A 15,918-nucleotide genomic window follows, 5' to 3' on the forward strand; every position below is an offset into this window, starting at 1 on the left:
CTCCCAGAATGAAACTCGCATCAGCTTTTAATTCCTTTTACGTTTATAATGTGCAAGCCAATTTTGCAAGTGCGGCAACGTTTACGAAGAAGATGGTGGCTGCGTTCAATAAATTCGAGTGGAAGAGCGCTTGGTTTCCAAGCTACATGCTTTCCGCAGTTGAAATTAAAATGTGAGAATCACTTCTTTAACACAACAAAGTTTGTTGTATTTTTGTAACATTTTGACGTGATAACGTCTTATAATTCGATTTAGCCGGCTGCACGCACGAAAAAATGTGTCGTTACCTTGCTCATTTGTCATTACCTTGCTCTTTTGCCGTTACCTTGTTCATGTGTCGTTACCTTGCTCATTTGTCGTTACCTTGCTCATTAGTGTTACCTTGCTCTTTTGCCGTTACCTTGTTCATGTGTCGTTACCTTGCTCATTTGTCGTTACCTTGCTCATTGCCGTTACCTTGAATGAACTGCAAGCGAAAGCGCGGAACGAACGACAAAGCAAACAAAGCAAACGAAAGGCAACGTTCGACATCTTGCTCTCTCATATTTAAGTGAGCGTATATATGTATGTATATGCGCATATGTACATATATAAATTCACGTATTTGTATTGGCATATGCCTTCTTATTGATTATTATTAATTTGATTTACTTGAAGAATTTAAAATAAAACCAAGTTTGTTAATAATACCTGTTGTTTTAATGTTATTATTATTAATTTTTTTATTATATATGAAGGAAAATATTTATAGTAATATTTACCATATACCTTATAAGATATGTTGTATACTAATATATGTATATAAACATGCATATACATACATATACAATTTCGCGCAATTTTCAAAAAGAACAAATCTATATGTAAAGACGCATACAAATCATATGGACATATCAAATTACAAATCTATTCCGTACGCAAGCAAATGTAAGCTAATGTGGTTGAACTGCAAGCGAGAGCGCGGAACGAATGACAAAGAGCACAATCGGCCTCCGCGTTCGGCAACGTTCGACATCTGGCTCTGTCCTACTTGAGTGAGCATATATATGTATGTATATGGGCATATGTAGGTATATAAATTCACATACTTGTATTTGCATATGCCTTCTTGCTGTGTGCATGGTAATGAACCATTTCTCTGTTGAGAATAGGACGATGATAGAAAAAGTAGGAAATGAAAGGGAGTGTTTCGAGTGTAAAGTGTCTTGAAAAAGGCAAATCGATGATGTTGCCTCTTAGTGTTGTTGACTTATTAACGTCTGATGCACAATCGAAATTGAAGATATCTTTCATGAATTTGATAAATGTTTCGTAATTTTTCACGTTTGTGTAAATGTAACTTGACCTATTCCATTGCAATTCCATTTACCTCCTCCTCTATATCCATACAAAATATCTATCAAACAAATAAAATTAAAATTTTGTTTTGAAAATTGCAACCATTCCATCAATATTTTCTTATGACGTTGTCACGTTAAACTATCGTCAGTAAACCGACTTTACAGACAACCTCTTTTTATTCGGTATGGGAATAAGTATCCGTCCTTTCTTAGCCAAAGTTACGAATTATTTAAGCAACTAAATAATACATGATACTATGTGAAGTATGTGCCATTGGAAGCCAAAACTTTACTCCATCTTTCAGGCCGCATACGAATTCCTATGACGAAAAATTTGAGTTCTTTTGACTTGATCCATTCATTGAGCAAATTTGCGATGCTTAAGAAGTGAACCGCTCTCCAATAACGGCTGAGGGCATTGATCGGAACAGATGGTAATCCGAAGGAGCAATGTCTGGGGAATACGGCGGGTGGTGCAAGATTTTCCAATTCAGTCACTCTAAATATTTCTGGACCGATTTAGCAGCGTGTGGCCTGGCATTGTCATGCAACAAAATCAGGTTTGTTTTTTTGCTGTTCAAAAAGTATCTTACACGTCACCAAACGTCTCTCCTTCATTAGATGTGGCAACCAGTTACCTGCGATCTGGACCATTTCCATTGCGAGTAAAAGTTCATCGACGGTTGATCTGTCAACATCCAACTCCTAAGATATATCATCAAGTGTTCGACATGCATCTTCATCTAATAATTATTGTAGTTGAGTATCTTTGAATTTTTTCGGTGCCCCTTTGGGATCTTTATCACTCACGCCGAAATTGCCACTTTGGAAGTGTCGAAACCACTCTTTATAAGTTGTATTTGATGGAGAGTGATTACCGTAAATATTGATCAATGTACGACACGTTTCAGCTGTACTTTTCTTAAAAAGGTAATAATGAAGCATGACTTCGCGCAAATGCTGTTTTTTTGGGATGAACGTAGACATTTTTGACGTCAGATAAAAAAGGATCTTTACGTTTCAAATGTATGTCAACTACTCTGATCGAGAGCTCACATACACATACAGCATCAAATCACCAGTATATTATTACATAGAGCGAACATAAAAATAGTATCAGCAGCGACACCTCTTTTACGAGGGCGGAAACTTATTCCCATACCCAATATAATTTTCGTCTTCACCTTGGTTGTGTACGATCGCATATACTGCGTGTACATACAGTGTTTTAATATTGAAAGCGAACGTCCCTCCGACAAAATTCGCTCAGCGATCTGATACTGTTTATACTTTGATGCTTTAAATTTTAGTTTTTTTTTTTTGGTTTCATAAGTATTTACTTATCACTTTCAATATACAGTCTGTTTAATAGAAGCGTGACCGCCATAACTTACAAGCTATTTAACAAACTGCATTGTATATGCTTTATTATACGGAATATTTGTGATATAAAATACTTCTTATACGGAATATCTGCGAGGTGTGTTAAAAAAATAAGGTGAATTTTCATTTTTCTTAAAAAATATTTATTTATTCATCCATTTCTATTTTATCTCTTTCAAAGTAGTTCCCCTCAGATATAAGATCACTTGTGCCAGCGTTTTTTCCAATCCTCGAAGCAGTTCTGATATACATACACTTTTTGGTATGTCCTTGAGCACTCTCAGTGATTCGGTTTTTATCTCCTCAATCGTCGCAAAACGCCGTCCTTTCATGAGTCTCTTCAATTTTGGCAACAGGAAAAAGCCGCAGGTAGCCAAATCTGGTGAATATGGTCGCTGAGGCATGATAATGGTATTTTTTTTGCTCAAATAATCTCCCACAAGCAAAGATGAATGAGCAGGTGCATTATTATGATGCAAAAGCCATGCATTTTTTTCCACAATTTCGGGCGTTTTTTCGTATTGCTTCACGCAAACGTCGCATAACTTCAAGGTAATACTCCCTATTTACCGTACGACCTTGTGGAAAGAGCTCCTGATGCACCACGCCATGGTAATCGAAGAAAACAGTGAGCAACACCTTGACATTTCATCGAACTTGGCGTGCTTTTTTTGGGCTTGTCTTTCCTAGGCTCTTCAATTGCGACGATTGCGATTTGGTTTCGATGTCATAACCATATACCCCTAATTCGTTAGCAGTTATGACCCTTTTAAGCAAATGTGGATCATCGTTGATCTCATTCAACAATTCCTAAGCGATGCTCATGCGACGTCATTTTTGTCCAAAATTCAGCAATTTCGAAACGAACTTCGTCGTCACACGCTTCATGTCCAAAATTTCCGAAAAGATTGCATGGCATGAGCCAACCGATATGCTGACATTCTCAGCAACTTCTTTAATTGTGATTCGACGATTCTTCATAACAATTTTCTTCCCTTTCTCAAAATTTTCATCGGTTGTTGATGTGCTAGGGCATCCAGGGCCAGCATCGGCATTCCTATCTTTTCGACCTTCTGTGAAAAACTTGTACGACTTATAAACATTTTTTGACACAGAGTACTTTCATCGTATGCCACTGTCAACATTTTAAGTGTTTTTAAGCACCATTTTTTACACAAAATTTGATGCAATTTCTTTGATCCATTTTTTTCGATAACAGAAAACCGCCAAACACGCAAAACACTTCTCTTATTTATGCCTCTCACGAACGAACTAAACATGCTATGTTGCTAGAACCCTGAATGATAGTTGATAGTCGAATGTACGCAGCCCGCAAAATTTGAAAATTCATCTTATTTTGTTAACACACCTCCTAAAATTTATAGACACCACCACTAGCTATAATGGCTTTAGATCTTCGAGTCATATTTTATGTTAATTTCTGCACCAGTTGTCGAGGTAAACGGCTTCAAATCAGCCGAATTTGCCCTCATAACTTTTTGATCGCTCATATTTGTTCTCCTTTGAGTTTTTGCTTAAATATTGCACAAATATTTTCAATATTGTTGACATCAGGCGACTGCGCAGGCCAATCCAACATTTCAATTCAATTTGGTGTTTTTATTCTACACATGTTCGGCTGCGGTGCTTGGGATCATTGTCTTCTTGTAAAATCCAAATTCGGCTAGTTCTTCCAAACATCTTTGCAGCAGTTGGTAATAGTGATTTTTAGTAAATTTTATTAATCAAAACGGCAGCATTCAAATTGGCAAACACGTCCAAATCTTTTTTCGAGGAGGCCCTAAGCATGAACCTTAACTGGATGCTTAGGTTAGGTTGACCTGGCTGGCTGAAAGCCATCACATAGACCTATTGGTCCTTAGTGTTCCAGATGGTGCTAGAGACCTTTACGTTTCCTTGTAGTAGACATCTTGCAATACGTCGTCTGCGTCTTTTGCGAATCTATGTAAACTCTGAAGCCTTAATCCCAAGAGGAATTCTAACTTCTCATATTGTAGAGTTCCTAAGCATTTTAATCTGATTCCAGCTAACGCATGTTAAGAACATAGAAGGTGTTCTCCTCCAGTTCGTTGCAAAATCTGCAGCTATCGTTGTTTGTAATTCCTATCTTGTATGTGTGTGCCGCTAGCAAGTTGTGGTCTGTCAGTATACCTATGATAGTTCTGCTTTCTTTTCTAGATAGGGCTAGTACGAATCTATCTGCCAATAGATCCCTGCCTCTACTCGATCTGACATTTTCGAGTCATCGGTAAATATATTAAGAGTATTTGGGTTAGGCGGCCGCCGTAGATGAATAGGTTGGTGCGTGATCACCATTCGGAATTCACTGAGAGGTCGTTGGTTCGAATCTCGGTGAAAGCAAAATTAATAAAAACATTTTTCTAATAGCGGTCGCCCCTTGGCAGGCAATGGCAAACCTCCGAGTGTATTTCTGCCATGAAAACGCTCCTCATACAAATATCTGCCGTTCGGAGTCGGCTTGAAACTGTAGGTCCCTCCATTTGTGGAACAACATCAAGACGCACACCACAAATAGGAGGAGGAGCTCGGCCAAACACCTAACAGAAGTGTACGTGCCAATTATTTATTTTTATTATTTTTTTTTTTTTATTTGGGTTAGGTTTCATTCCTCTTTTCCATCCCTCTTCTTCTATTGTTGTACGGAATTTCTTCACCCAATCGCATTTCGGAGTGATATAGTCCGTCTTGCCTTTGTAACTCATGCCTATTGAGCTATGTCCGAACGTTTTACAGGTAAATTCGCCTGTCACACTGAGACTTACGGCAGATTTAGTTGCTAGACATTCCGCCAGAATATCAATCGGTGGCAGGTTGAGTATTCTTTCAAGGCCTGCCTTTGGAGTTAACTGGATAAGTTGTCGATTATCAGCAGTACACCAGGACGTATGCAACTATTCGGTTTCAAAAGATTTATCCTCGAATACTACATTTGCCCATTTCCATTCTGAATTAGTCTTAGCCGAGCAAGTCTTTTTTCAATATGTGGTAATGTTAGCAGCGGTTTTTTTTCTATGTGCTTCGAAATTTGAGATATTCTGCACGTAAACGTCTTCGAATCGCGCCTGTGGATAGATTAACTGTTGCAGCTTCACGTAACGATAAGTTCCACTTTGTCACAAACAAATCAATGATCTGCTGATCTTGTTTTGGAGACGTATTTTGTTTTTTCTTGTGTCCCGTCTGAGCACGTCGTCAATGTTTTTAGCTACGTTATACCATAGCACCCATTTATTTATGAACGACTGCGACTTCTTCAAATATTTTTTGCTGCGGATGCACATGGCACTTTTGCACCTTTAGTTGTGTACACAGGAACACTGCTTCAAATCTTTTTTCATACGCGTGACTCACTTTATAAAAACAACGTACGCTTTCTAAATTTCTCACAAAACTAACAAATTGCACAAAACGTATTGTGAAAAGGGTACGCATATTTAGCAGCATTTATATTTTTTTAACGGCACTCTAAGTTTGAATTTTTCCAGTCACGCTTCTATTAGACGACTATACATGAGTACATAAGTATTGTTATGAATTTTTTTACTCAAATAAATCTCTTACAATAATTCCGCTGTGTGCGATCACTGAATTGTCAAATAAAAGTCACAAATTAATGGCAACATTTAACTTATTTGCAACACTTTACTTTACATGTCTTTGCATGTACGCGGTTCACCTTAAGACTGAATCACTCTTTACTTTTCGTTTATCCACTTACAAGTTCAATTTCCAACTGTGAATACCTTTTGCGCATGCACCTCTGCTTATATCCATGTGCTTAATCGTAATTTCTAGATCTGGAAACTCGTATCTTTTGGCGAGTTCTGCTGTGTTAGTAGCTTACTTAACCCTGTCTGTACGATATAGTCACGTATCATCTTCGTCTAACCCATGTAACGGTACACCCAGAAAGCGTGCTCTTTCCCGCTATTTGCTGTCGCGATCAGGGCTAATTCATGCTTTCGTTTTGACATCTCGTTCGCTATTGTTACCAGTCGGTACGCGAAACTTCACCATTCGCAATGATATATGCACATTTCTTCTATCTCAACAGGGCTTCCTCCAAATCTTCAATTGTTCAAATATACTGATTTGTTTGCAGAAGCGAAAGGTACTGGTATTGAATTCGAGAGATACTCGTACAGTTGCTGTGAACTTCGCGGCATCAGAGCCTTCTTCAATTTGTTAATATCTGGATTGCGTAGAGGTTACTTTAGTGAGTAAATATTTAAAGTAAGCATTTTGCATTTTAGATAATTTTGTACAGCTCTGTTGAGATCCTTAAAACTTTCAATTCCCAATTCTTAGTTGGTATTTTTGTGATTTTATCATAGCCTTTCATAACCTTTAAATTGATTAGGATTGCACTTGTTTTTAACTAAATTTACACATATTTAGCCATTTATTTCACATTAGATGCAAAAATTGTGTGATGCGTTTCAAAATTGCTATATTTAAAAACTGCTTATTTTATATATTTAATAAATTTTAAGGGCACTAATTAAATTATGTTATTAAAATATAATATGGGTTAAATTATGTTATTAAAAATATAACTTAAAAAAAAAGTTTTAAATCTGTTTAGAAATTATATACGAGTACCTACTTAAAAATGTCTGTCAATCTTTCTGTAGATCTTTCTTAAAATTTAGACGGTATATTTATATGATATTCTAACGGTTTAATGCATAATAACTGGACATTAAGAAACAGGCGCTAAGTGCAGTAATAATAATTTTAAAACAACATTTACAGCTACTTTTATAAAACTGCTTCAACATAAAATAATCAAGCCAGTTAAAACTTTGTGCAAAGATATTATAATATAAAATCTATTATAATTAAAAAAAACCAATGCAGCTCAACAACATAAATAAATAGTTAAAAATTCGAAATATGGACCTACCCTTTCCATTTTGCTGGCAAGTTTTATTAATAATCCTTCACATTTTAGTAATGTCTCCATTTTTAACCTGAAATTTTTTTTTTACAAAAAAAACACGATTTCTCATTTATTTGTTGAATTTATCAATTACGACAAAATATTTGTCTTCTTATATGACCATTATTTCTAATTTTTCATTTTTTTTGTTCAACGTACTTTTTCCCGTTGCTCTTGAGCAAATCGTGAAGCACCTCCATTTTTTTCAACTGCGCCTTGCGCGGGTTATCATCATCTTGATCGGAGCTGTTCCGCAATTTCTCGATGACATTTTTAAGGAATGGCAGATATTTCTGCATTTCCAAAAATTTTGTATCAAAATCAGCCATTTTTATAGTGTAATTAAAGTCGAATATCTAAAGTTATAAATTCATTTCACTGCAAGTAAAATACGAAAATAAATTGAAATAGAATATATGGTATGTATGTATGTATGTTAGTGATATGTCTTGCATTTTATAATATAATGTTTACATGTATATTTTCCGAAACTTTTTTACAGGCAAATTTTATTACTAAATTTGAACGCACTGGTAACGCTTTCAACAATCAGGTTGCTGTGAAAGCAGCCATTTTGTGCTGGTTAACGCGATTGTGCGCAATTTACAAATGTGTGTGAAAGTTGCTGGATTTTTGACAGGAACACGATTTTTGTCACCGATGCAAAAAAGGGGCAGTCAATGTTAAAATTACTACTACTACTGAATGTACATGCAATATTTTAGTATCACTGTAAGAAAAATGTGTTATCATAGTTGCACTTTTAGCGTAGGTTATAGGTAAAAAAATGTGAGCGAAAAGTTCTCGCTCAAATGTGCGGCACTTTTTTTTGTAATCAGCATCATTGCAGGTGGTCCTTGTAGTATATTTTTTTTTATCATAAGTTATTTTGACAGTGGCCGATCTTTTCACAGGAAAATTTGGCACAATGTCGATATCAGAAGTCGCAATAGATATTACAGGTCGTAATGCTAAGTCCGTTCATGATAGTAATAATCAGTATCATATCTTAGGAAATCGAAATTAATCGCTTGAATTAATTTGGGAAATATTGTAAGTTTCACTGAAAAGAAGTGAAAATTATTTTTTCCGACAAGCGCATTTTTAACTCAGCGGCTGTGCTAATAAGCAAAACTGGCGCATTTGGGGACCGAAAAACCCGCAGGCGATCGTCAAGAAGTCATAGTGTGATAATTTGGTGTGAATTTTGGAGCGGTGGCATCATTGGTCTATTTTTCTTTCTCTGTTGCTGGAAGCACCATTTCGGTTAACGATAAGCGTTACAGGGGCATGTAACACTGTACTACAAAAAAAAAACGAAATACACCTGACAAATTACACACTGTAGGTTGTTTATATGGTCGAATAATGCATAAAAATATTTTTGTTATATTTTTTGTACCCTCCAATTTTTATTTATTTATAAAAAACCGTTTTTTCAGACTTTGCGCGGTAATCTACGGATTGTTAAAGTTAAAAAAATGATAAAAAAAGCACTTTCTCCAGGTTTAATCAAATAAAAATCACAACTAACTAGTTTGAATAATTACTTGTTGTACATCGTTTGAAAGGTCTGACAATATCATTTTCAAAACATATAAAATATTGAAAATCGGTGAAAAAATGACTGAGATATCCGTAGATTACCGCGCAAAGTCTGAAAAAAACGGTTTTTTATAAATAAATAAAAATTGGAGGGTACAAAAAATATAACAAAAATATTTTTATGCATTATTCGACCATATAAACAACCTACAGTGTGTAATTTATCAGGTGTATTTTCAGTGTTGCACGGTGTAATCAATCTTTAGCGCGCCAAGTGCCATCAATCATTACGGCGATTTCAAATGGCTGCCTCGAATTCGGCTGCGTAGACTTTTTTGTGGTATGCCGTAAAGGACCGACGCTACGCGAGCAATTCATTGACGATTCAGGGCCTAAAGGTGACCGTTGGTGAGAGAGCCGAGCTTTCAGACGAGGCAGCCACAGGAACGAAGTCGCGTTTCACGAATAAGGGTCATATTTGCTCTTTCGAATCAACCAATGTTTTACCGAAAAAAATTGATTTTTGTTAGTTTTATTATTATTAAAGGGAAACCACCCTGTTTCATTGAAAGTGTTTTCTAGAAATAGAAGGGCCCACGGATGCACATTTTTATTTATTCTCGCACCGGAAGTTGATTTTTTACGAGAAGATTTTTCGTGGCGGAAATACACTCGGAGGTTTGCAAGCACGGCATTTTTTATGAGTTCTATGGCTAATAATTCAATGGCACTAATTCGAATACCGAAATCGCAGACGATCACCTTTTACAATAAACAATAGTCAATTTCGGAATATTTTCAATTGACCATTCCGAACGAGTATTAAACTTTAGTTCACTCAATAACCAAAAAGAAAGCTTTAGTTATTATTTTCATTAGTGATATCTGTAACTTTTAACGGAGTTCTCGGTGAAAAATTAAAACCGCTGGGAAGGATAGCCACAATTAGATAGTTTTTGTATATGAAAGTCACGACAGATCACAATTGCGAAAATTATTTAATTTTTCATGTTTTCTTTGTTTGGATTACTTTTCTTATTTTTTAGTTTTTTTTTTTTAATTTTCAATTGCTTACACATTTTTTTTTAAAGAATTTTATCAAATGACATATTTTCAACTGAGTACTGTTTTTCTATTGCCGTATTCAAAGTACAAAACACTAAGGTGATTACGATTTTATAAACCTGAAATAAGTTGTCCCCACACAATAGAAATGAGAAAAAATTTTAAATGCCACCCTTAGGTAGGTAGGTACAGGGTCCGGCACTCGAAGTGTTGATGCACGAGCACCAACTGTCTGTTAGTTGACTCAATGATAGTCCAGAGTATTATTTACAAGCGCGTGGAAGCATTTTGCCGAGAGTAAACGCGAAAAAAGAATCAGTAACAGACAAACATTTCGGACGTCTCACAAAGCTCTAGTAAATCAAGAATGGCTAAAAAACAACGTTCCGAACTTCATCATATTCTCACTTCCTTTCAAAGTAAATAAAATGTTGATTTTTTTTCTCTTCGTGTAACAGTATATGATAGAGTGAACTGCTACCTCATGATGGAAAGAATAATGAGATGGCGCCTATCGTGGTCCCGTTACTTTGCGCTCAGCGAATTTGACAACTAGTTACGTGATTTTAGCTCCAGTATGGCCAGATTACCATTTTCGTAACTTGATGTAGCATTTTTTTTTTTGTTATTTTTATTATTTTTTGTCTCGGAGTTTTAGTTCTTTCTTCATGACATTTTTCTAGCTGTTCTAATTAAAATGTCATGTTTATAATTTTGTAAAATATACGTTTCTTAATAATTATTTAAATAATTCAATCAGTTTTATTTAGCTTTACTTTTTTTTAACATCTGGTGGCATTGCCCGCGATTGCAGGTGTTGTTGGTGTTCTTCTGCTTTCGGCAGTCAAATCTCTCTCTCGCTACTGCAGTATTGCCTAGCTTTGGATATAAAAACGCACTAAATTTCCCATTCAAAGAAAATAACCCAACAAATTATTATTGAATCACTTAAAGAACTTTGTATGCGTGACAAATTGTGTTTAAAATGTGGGTTTTTTTAAATAGGCTTTTTGTAGGCACTCTACCTCGAATGCGGAGCATCGATAATTTTTCAGAGTAATTTTTTCAAACGCGTTTTTCCCGAAACGACTTCTTAAAAGTCGGTGCCAATCACAACTCCGAAACTATTCAACCGATTCTTTTCAAATTTGGCACACGTTTCTAAATCAAAAATACCTCCCCCCCCCCCCCCCCCCCCACTGTTTTTTTTTTTATTTTTTTTTTTAACGTTGTTTTTCACTTACAAATATGGCGAAATTTTTCGCCAAAAATGCTCGTTTTACGTTTTTTTGCCACCAAAACTACTTTAACTGAAAAATTCGACTTTTTTAGTTTCAGATGATTCTACGACGAATGCCGATTGGCACCGCAGAGCACCTCTCGAAAAACATATCTCCAAAAAAACTCTGTCATGGGCTTATTTGTCAATATTTTATTATTAATATTTTTTAAAAACTTATTGAAAAGATGTACAATAACATGCAACTGATTTTATTAAAGTATCTTAAGCCATATTTCTGTAAAACCCTACCACCCCCTTAAGGGAACGACTTTTTTGCTATATTTGAGGTTATGTAACTAGATACGGTACTCTTTTTGTAAAAATGTCAGTATGGTTTCTTTAGTATTGCTGGTATTTTGTTGTTTATTTTTACAATGAATATAACTCTTAATGTCCTATGTCTCACTAAGGATTGATGACCGGAAGAAACGATTACACCCCTATGGTTTTAATTCGCATTCAATAAATTCAAAGGCTTTTTAAAATGTGTAAAAAGGTTTTCAATCTTAAGAAGAGTTGAGAGAGGGGCATTTAATATTTTTAAAAAAATTTTCATCAGCACTAAAATCTTCTCAGAGTGGCCTTTTTTAAACTTCTTTTGTATAATAATACAGTTTTTTTTTTAACTTAAAGTTTCGGTAGCTTTAAATTAAAAAAAAGGAACAAACACGAAACTTTAAAATTTTCGCATTTTCGGTATAAAAAAGCACTAAATTTATTGCGAAGAGCAAATGGTTGGCAATACTGCACAACTCAGCAAACGTGACGTCACGTACGCTCTGATGGGCGCAATCTTCTTTCTATCATTCTTGCTGCTACCCCACTTTAGTCTAATTTTTCAAACGTTAGTCATACTTCGCATAATAACAGTTAACCTGCAAATGAGAACGTTTCACGATGTGAGCCTGACTCATTATTTGCAATTGTTGCTGTGCGCGGGTATATACATGTGTAAGTGCGGTTCGGACCTAATGTAAAACTTACTTATTCATAATATTTCGGTGATCCATGTGGTGCATTATGAAATAAACTCAAAATTGCCACCACTTTAAAAGAAAGCGAATTGTGACAAAGAGTTATGAGATGTTGTTATTTAAACTTATTTACTGTACATACAGTCATGTGGAGAATAATATGAATAAAAATTTTGCCACAATTTATCGATCGGATTTAAGGGGTTATATACATATATATGTATATAATTGTGCGTACACCCTTTTTGGGTGTTTCGCCAAACTCCTCCTCCTATTTGTGGCGTGCGTCTTGATGTTGTTCCACAAATGGAGGGACCTACAGTTTCAAGCCGACTCCGAACGGCAGATATTTTTATGAGGAGTTTTTTCATGGCAGAAATACACTCGGAGGTGTTTTGGTGTTTCACCGAGATTCGAACCTACGTTCTCTCTGTGAATTCCGTATGGTAGTCACGCACCAACCCATTCGGCTACGGCGGCCGCCTTACTAATACTAAGACTTAAAATACAGTTAAAAGATAACATAATACTCGTATGTGTACAAATTTTTGGATCAATAAATTTAAAAGTTTTCTCAGAAAAAATTTTAGAAAATTCGCTTATTTTTGGCCAGCTTAAGATGTTGATTTTTTTATCCGATCACCATTTCTGGGTCAACTTCGAAATATGCTTCGTTGTCTTGCTCATCAAACTGGCGCATAACCATCGGCATGAGTAACATAATCTCATTTAAAATAGTGCAAAGTTGTCGTTGTATCCTTAATTCGATATATCGGGGCAACAATTTAATAACTGTGTATCTGAAGTGTGCTCAATAGCTGACACATCGACCTGAAAGATCTTTTGTGTCCGCACCAGCAACTTGATAGAAGAATCACCTCCACGCCAAAATCGATCCTCCTTCATGTTTAATAGTTTTAATTGTACAAGTCGTTTTGAAAATGGTTTTCACTAGTCTTATTATTTTGTGTACCCGATACCCAGGATTTTTTTTGTTTTTCCTTATTCACCCCTCTCGGGGGCATAGGGCTTCGACAAGACTCAGTCTCGCGTTGGTTTCGTTAATATATTTTGATTTCTGACAGGGTAGGTGATTAGACTGCCGCTAGCCGATAGCCAGGATAAAACATATTAAATTTAGACTCATCCGACTACAGCATATAACGCCATTTCTCCAAGGAACTTTCCTTGTTTATTTTGATTCTAATTTTTTCTTAATTTACCTTTTGCGAATGGTGGAAGTGTCGATGTTTAAATAAAATTCACTTTTAATGTCACAATGTACACTGGTTCTTTTTCATACATATATATATATATGTATATATAACCACAGTTTTTTTTTCAAGAATTTGAGATACGTTTTCCTCCGTGTTTCCTTTTATAGCATCTATTTTATTGTATTTTCTTCCATTCTCGTAGGACAACTTTTCGGTATAAAAAAGCCTTTATTTCGAAGGGTTTTCATAAGCCCTCACAGCTGAACGATGCAATGTAGTCGTCTACCCACTGAGATTAATTAAATTATTAAAGTGCTCTTATTATTTTTCACATGACTGTATAGAATAATATTTGGTAGTCCAAAATGTACGGTATAAACAAAGTTGAGACTTTCCTCGTCCTTTTTTTTTATCTTTCTGAATATATATTTGGCGCATATGTCCTTATTAGACGTTTGGCCGAACTTCTCTCGCAAAATATGGTGTGAGCCTCTTTAATGAAAGGGTTTCCCATAGCTAGAGATTCACTTATACCTTTCGATGGACGGCCTTTATTAGAAATAAATTGGCTTTCAATTATGTTTCATGTTCAAAGTGGGTATCGAACCCGGAACCCAGCGAGTTTGATTAACGCCTAAGCCCACGTGGCTATGGCAGTCGCCTGACAGTATTTTTTTGTTTTTTTTTGCGTTTTTATACTCCTTTTAAATAATCTTGTATTCTATAATTTTGTCACCTTGCCTATGTACCTTGGCGTCAGTCAGTTTTGCTAGCACTTGGATGCTTCAGTTTGCTTCGTTTACCAGCACTCATTTGCCTTAAACAATGTTGCTGCGTTTCGTGTAAGGCGAATTTATTACAGGTGACAGCAAACACATATAAGTAAAACCCTACAAGTATTTGTTGTTGCGTTTGGTGCAAGCATCATGTCAAAATCAGCAAGCAAATGTAAACATACCAATACATACAAACAAATCATATCATTTTGACGTAAGCCATCCCTACGGCGAAAAATTCAGCTGGGTGAATGCTGTCACCTTATTAAATCCACCTTGGTTTCGTGTCAGCATTCGCTTCAGTTCCACGAGCTGCATTTTGTACCCGTTTGCCGTTTTCGAAAATAGTCTAACAGGACAACTTTTGTTGAAGCAACTCGTAACTTGTGAAAGAAGGGGGAACGCGGAAAGGAAAAGGGGCACAGAGTTGCTCGCAAACAGACAACTCGCTTTGTGTTTTCATTCTGCTCAATGCTGTTGTTGCCTGTAGATTAAAAAGTAAGGGTGCGAGCAGAGTGAGCGCTGATGCCGAGCGAAGCCGAGCCGAACTTATTGACGCTTATTTTCATGCGAGAAGAAAATTTGTATATAACACAGTGAATGCGAGAATCAGCGCTGAAATTCTGTTTATTCCATGTGTTTTGCTCTTATGCCATTTAGTTTTGTTGTTCATTTGTGTTTATAAAATTGCTGTACACGGTAATGGATTCATCTGATGAAGAGTATTTTGCTTCTCCTAGTGTGATTAATGCAATTATTAACACAAAAGAGTTTGGAAAACATCCAATTACACTAAAAAGAAATGAATTTGGTGAATTTCATCATTTATATAATGATTTAAGAAAATATCCAGCTAAATTTCAACAATATACCCGAATGAAAATTGAAACATTTGATTACATTCTGGCCGGGAAAAATTTCACATATTATTTGATCGATATCCATTTTTTTTTATTTTTAAACCATTAAAAAACACAACTGCACTCTAAAAAGTAAACATCAACAATGCAAAAAAGCGCCCAAAACGGTTTGAAACTGTTTTCTCGCACTCATCGGCTTTGCTCTCTGCTCTTGTCGGCTTTCACTGCAGTGTTGCCATTTTGGTGATTTTGGAGCTAGATTTAGCTCGTTTTTTTTTTAAATTGCTCCAAAAATTTGGATTTAGCTCCTAGCTCTTTTTTTAGCTCTTTTTAAAATGAAATAGTTCTTTTTAGCTACAAATATTTTAAATATTTAAACAAAATAATTTACTACTCTTTGTACTTAAATTAATTCGACGTGCTTTTTTTGTTGCCGTGTGGTAACTCCTGTAGCCATGAACGATTTCTATGTTCTATAATCGATTAGTTTCA

The 15,918-nt window shown here is 35.6% G+C and overlaps 1 protein-coding gene across 2 annotated transcripts in view; it reads right to left on the bottom strand.

Annotated features, from left to right (window-relative positions):
* Positions 1 to 15,918, bottom strand: part of LOC129239381 (uncharacterized) — a 46,754-nt gene that overhangs the window by 20,069 nt on the left and 10,767 nt on the right. For both annotated transcript variants that reach the window (XM_054874844.1, XM_054874845.1), the window contains exons 2-3: positions 7,867 to 8,085; positions 7,672 to 7,738 (exon numbers count right to left, since the gene is read on the bottom strand). In XM_054874844.1, the coding sequence (XP_054730819.1) occupies positions 7,672 to 7,738; positions 7,867 to 8,036 (237 nt within the window). In that variant the 5' untranslated portion in view covers positions 8,037 to 8,085. The remainder of the gene's footprint in view (positions 1 to 7,671; positions 7,739 to 7,866; positions 8,086 to 15,918) is intronic.

The sequence above is a fragment of the Anastrepha obliqua genome, chromosome 2, assembly GCF_027943255.1.
Source record: "Anastrepha obliqua isolate idAnaObli1 chromosome 2, idAnaObli1_1.0, whole genome shotgun sequence".
NCBI lineage: Eukaryota > Metazoa > Arthropoda > Insecta > Diptera > Tephritidae > Anastrepha > Anastrepha obliqua.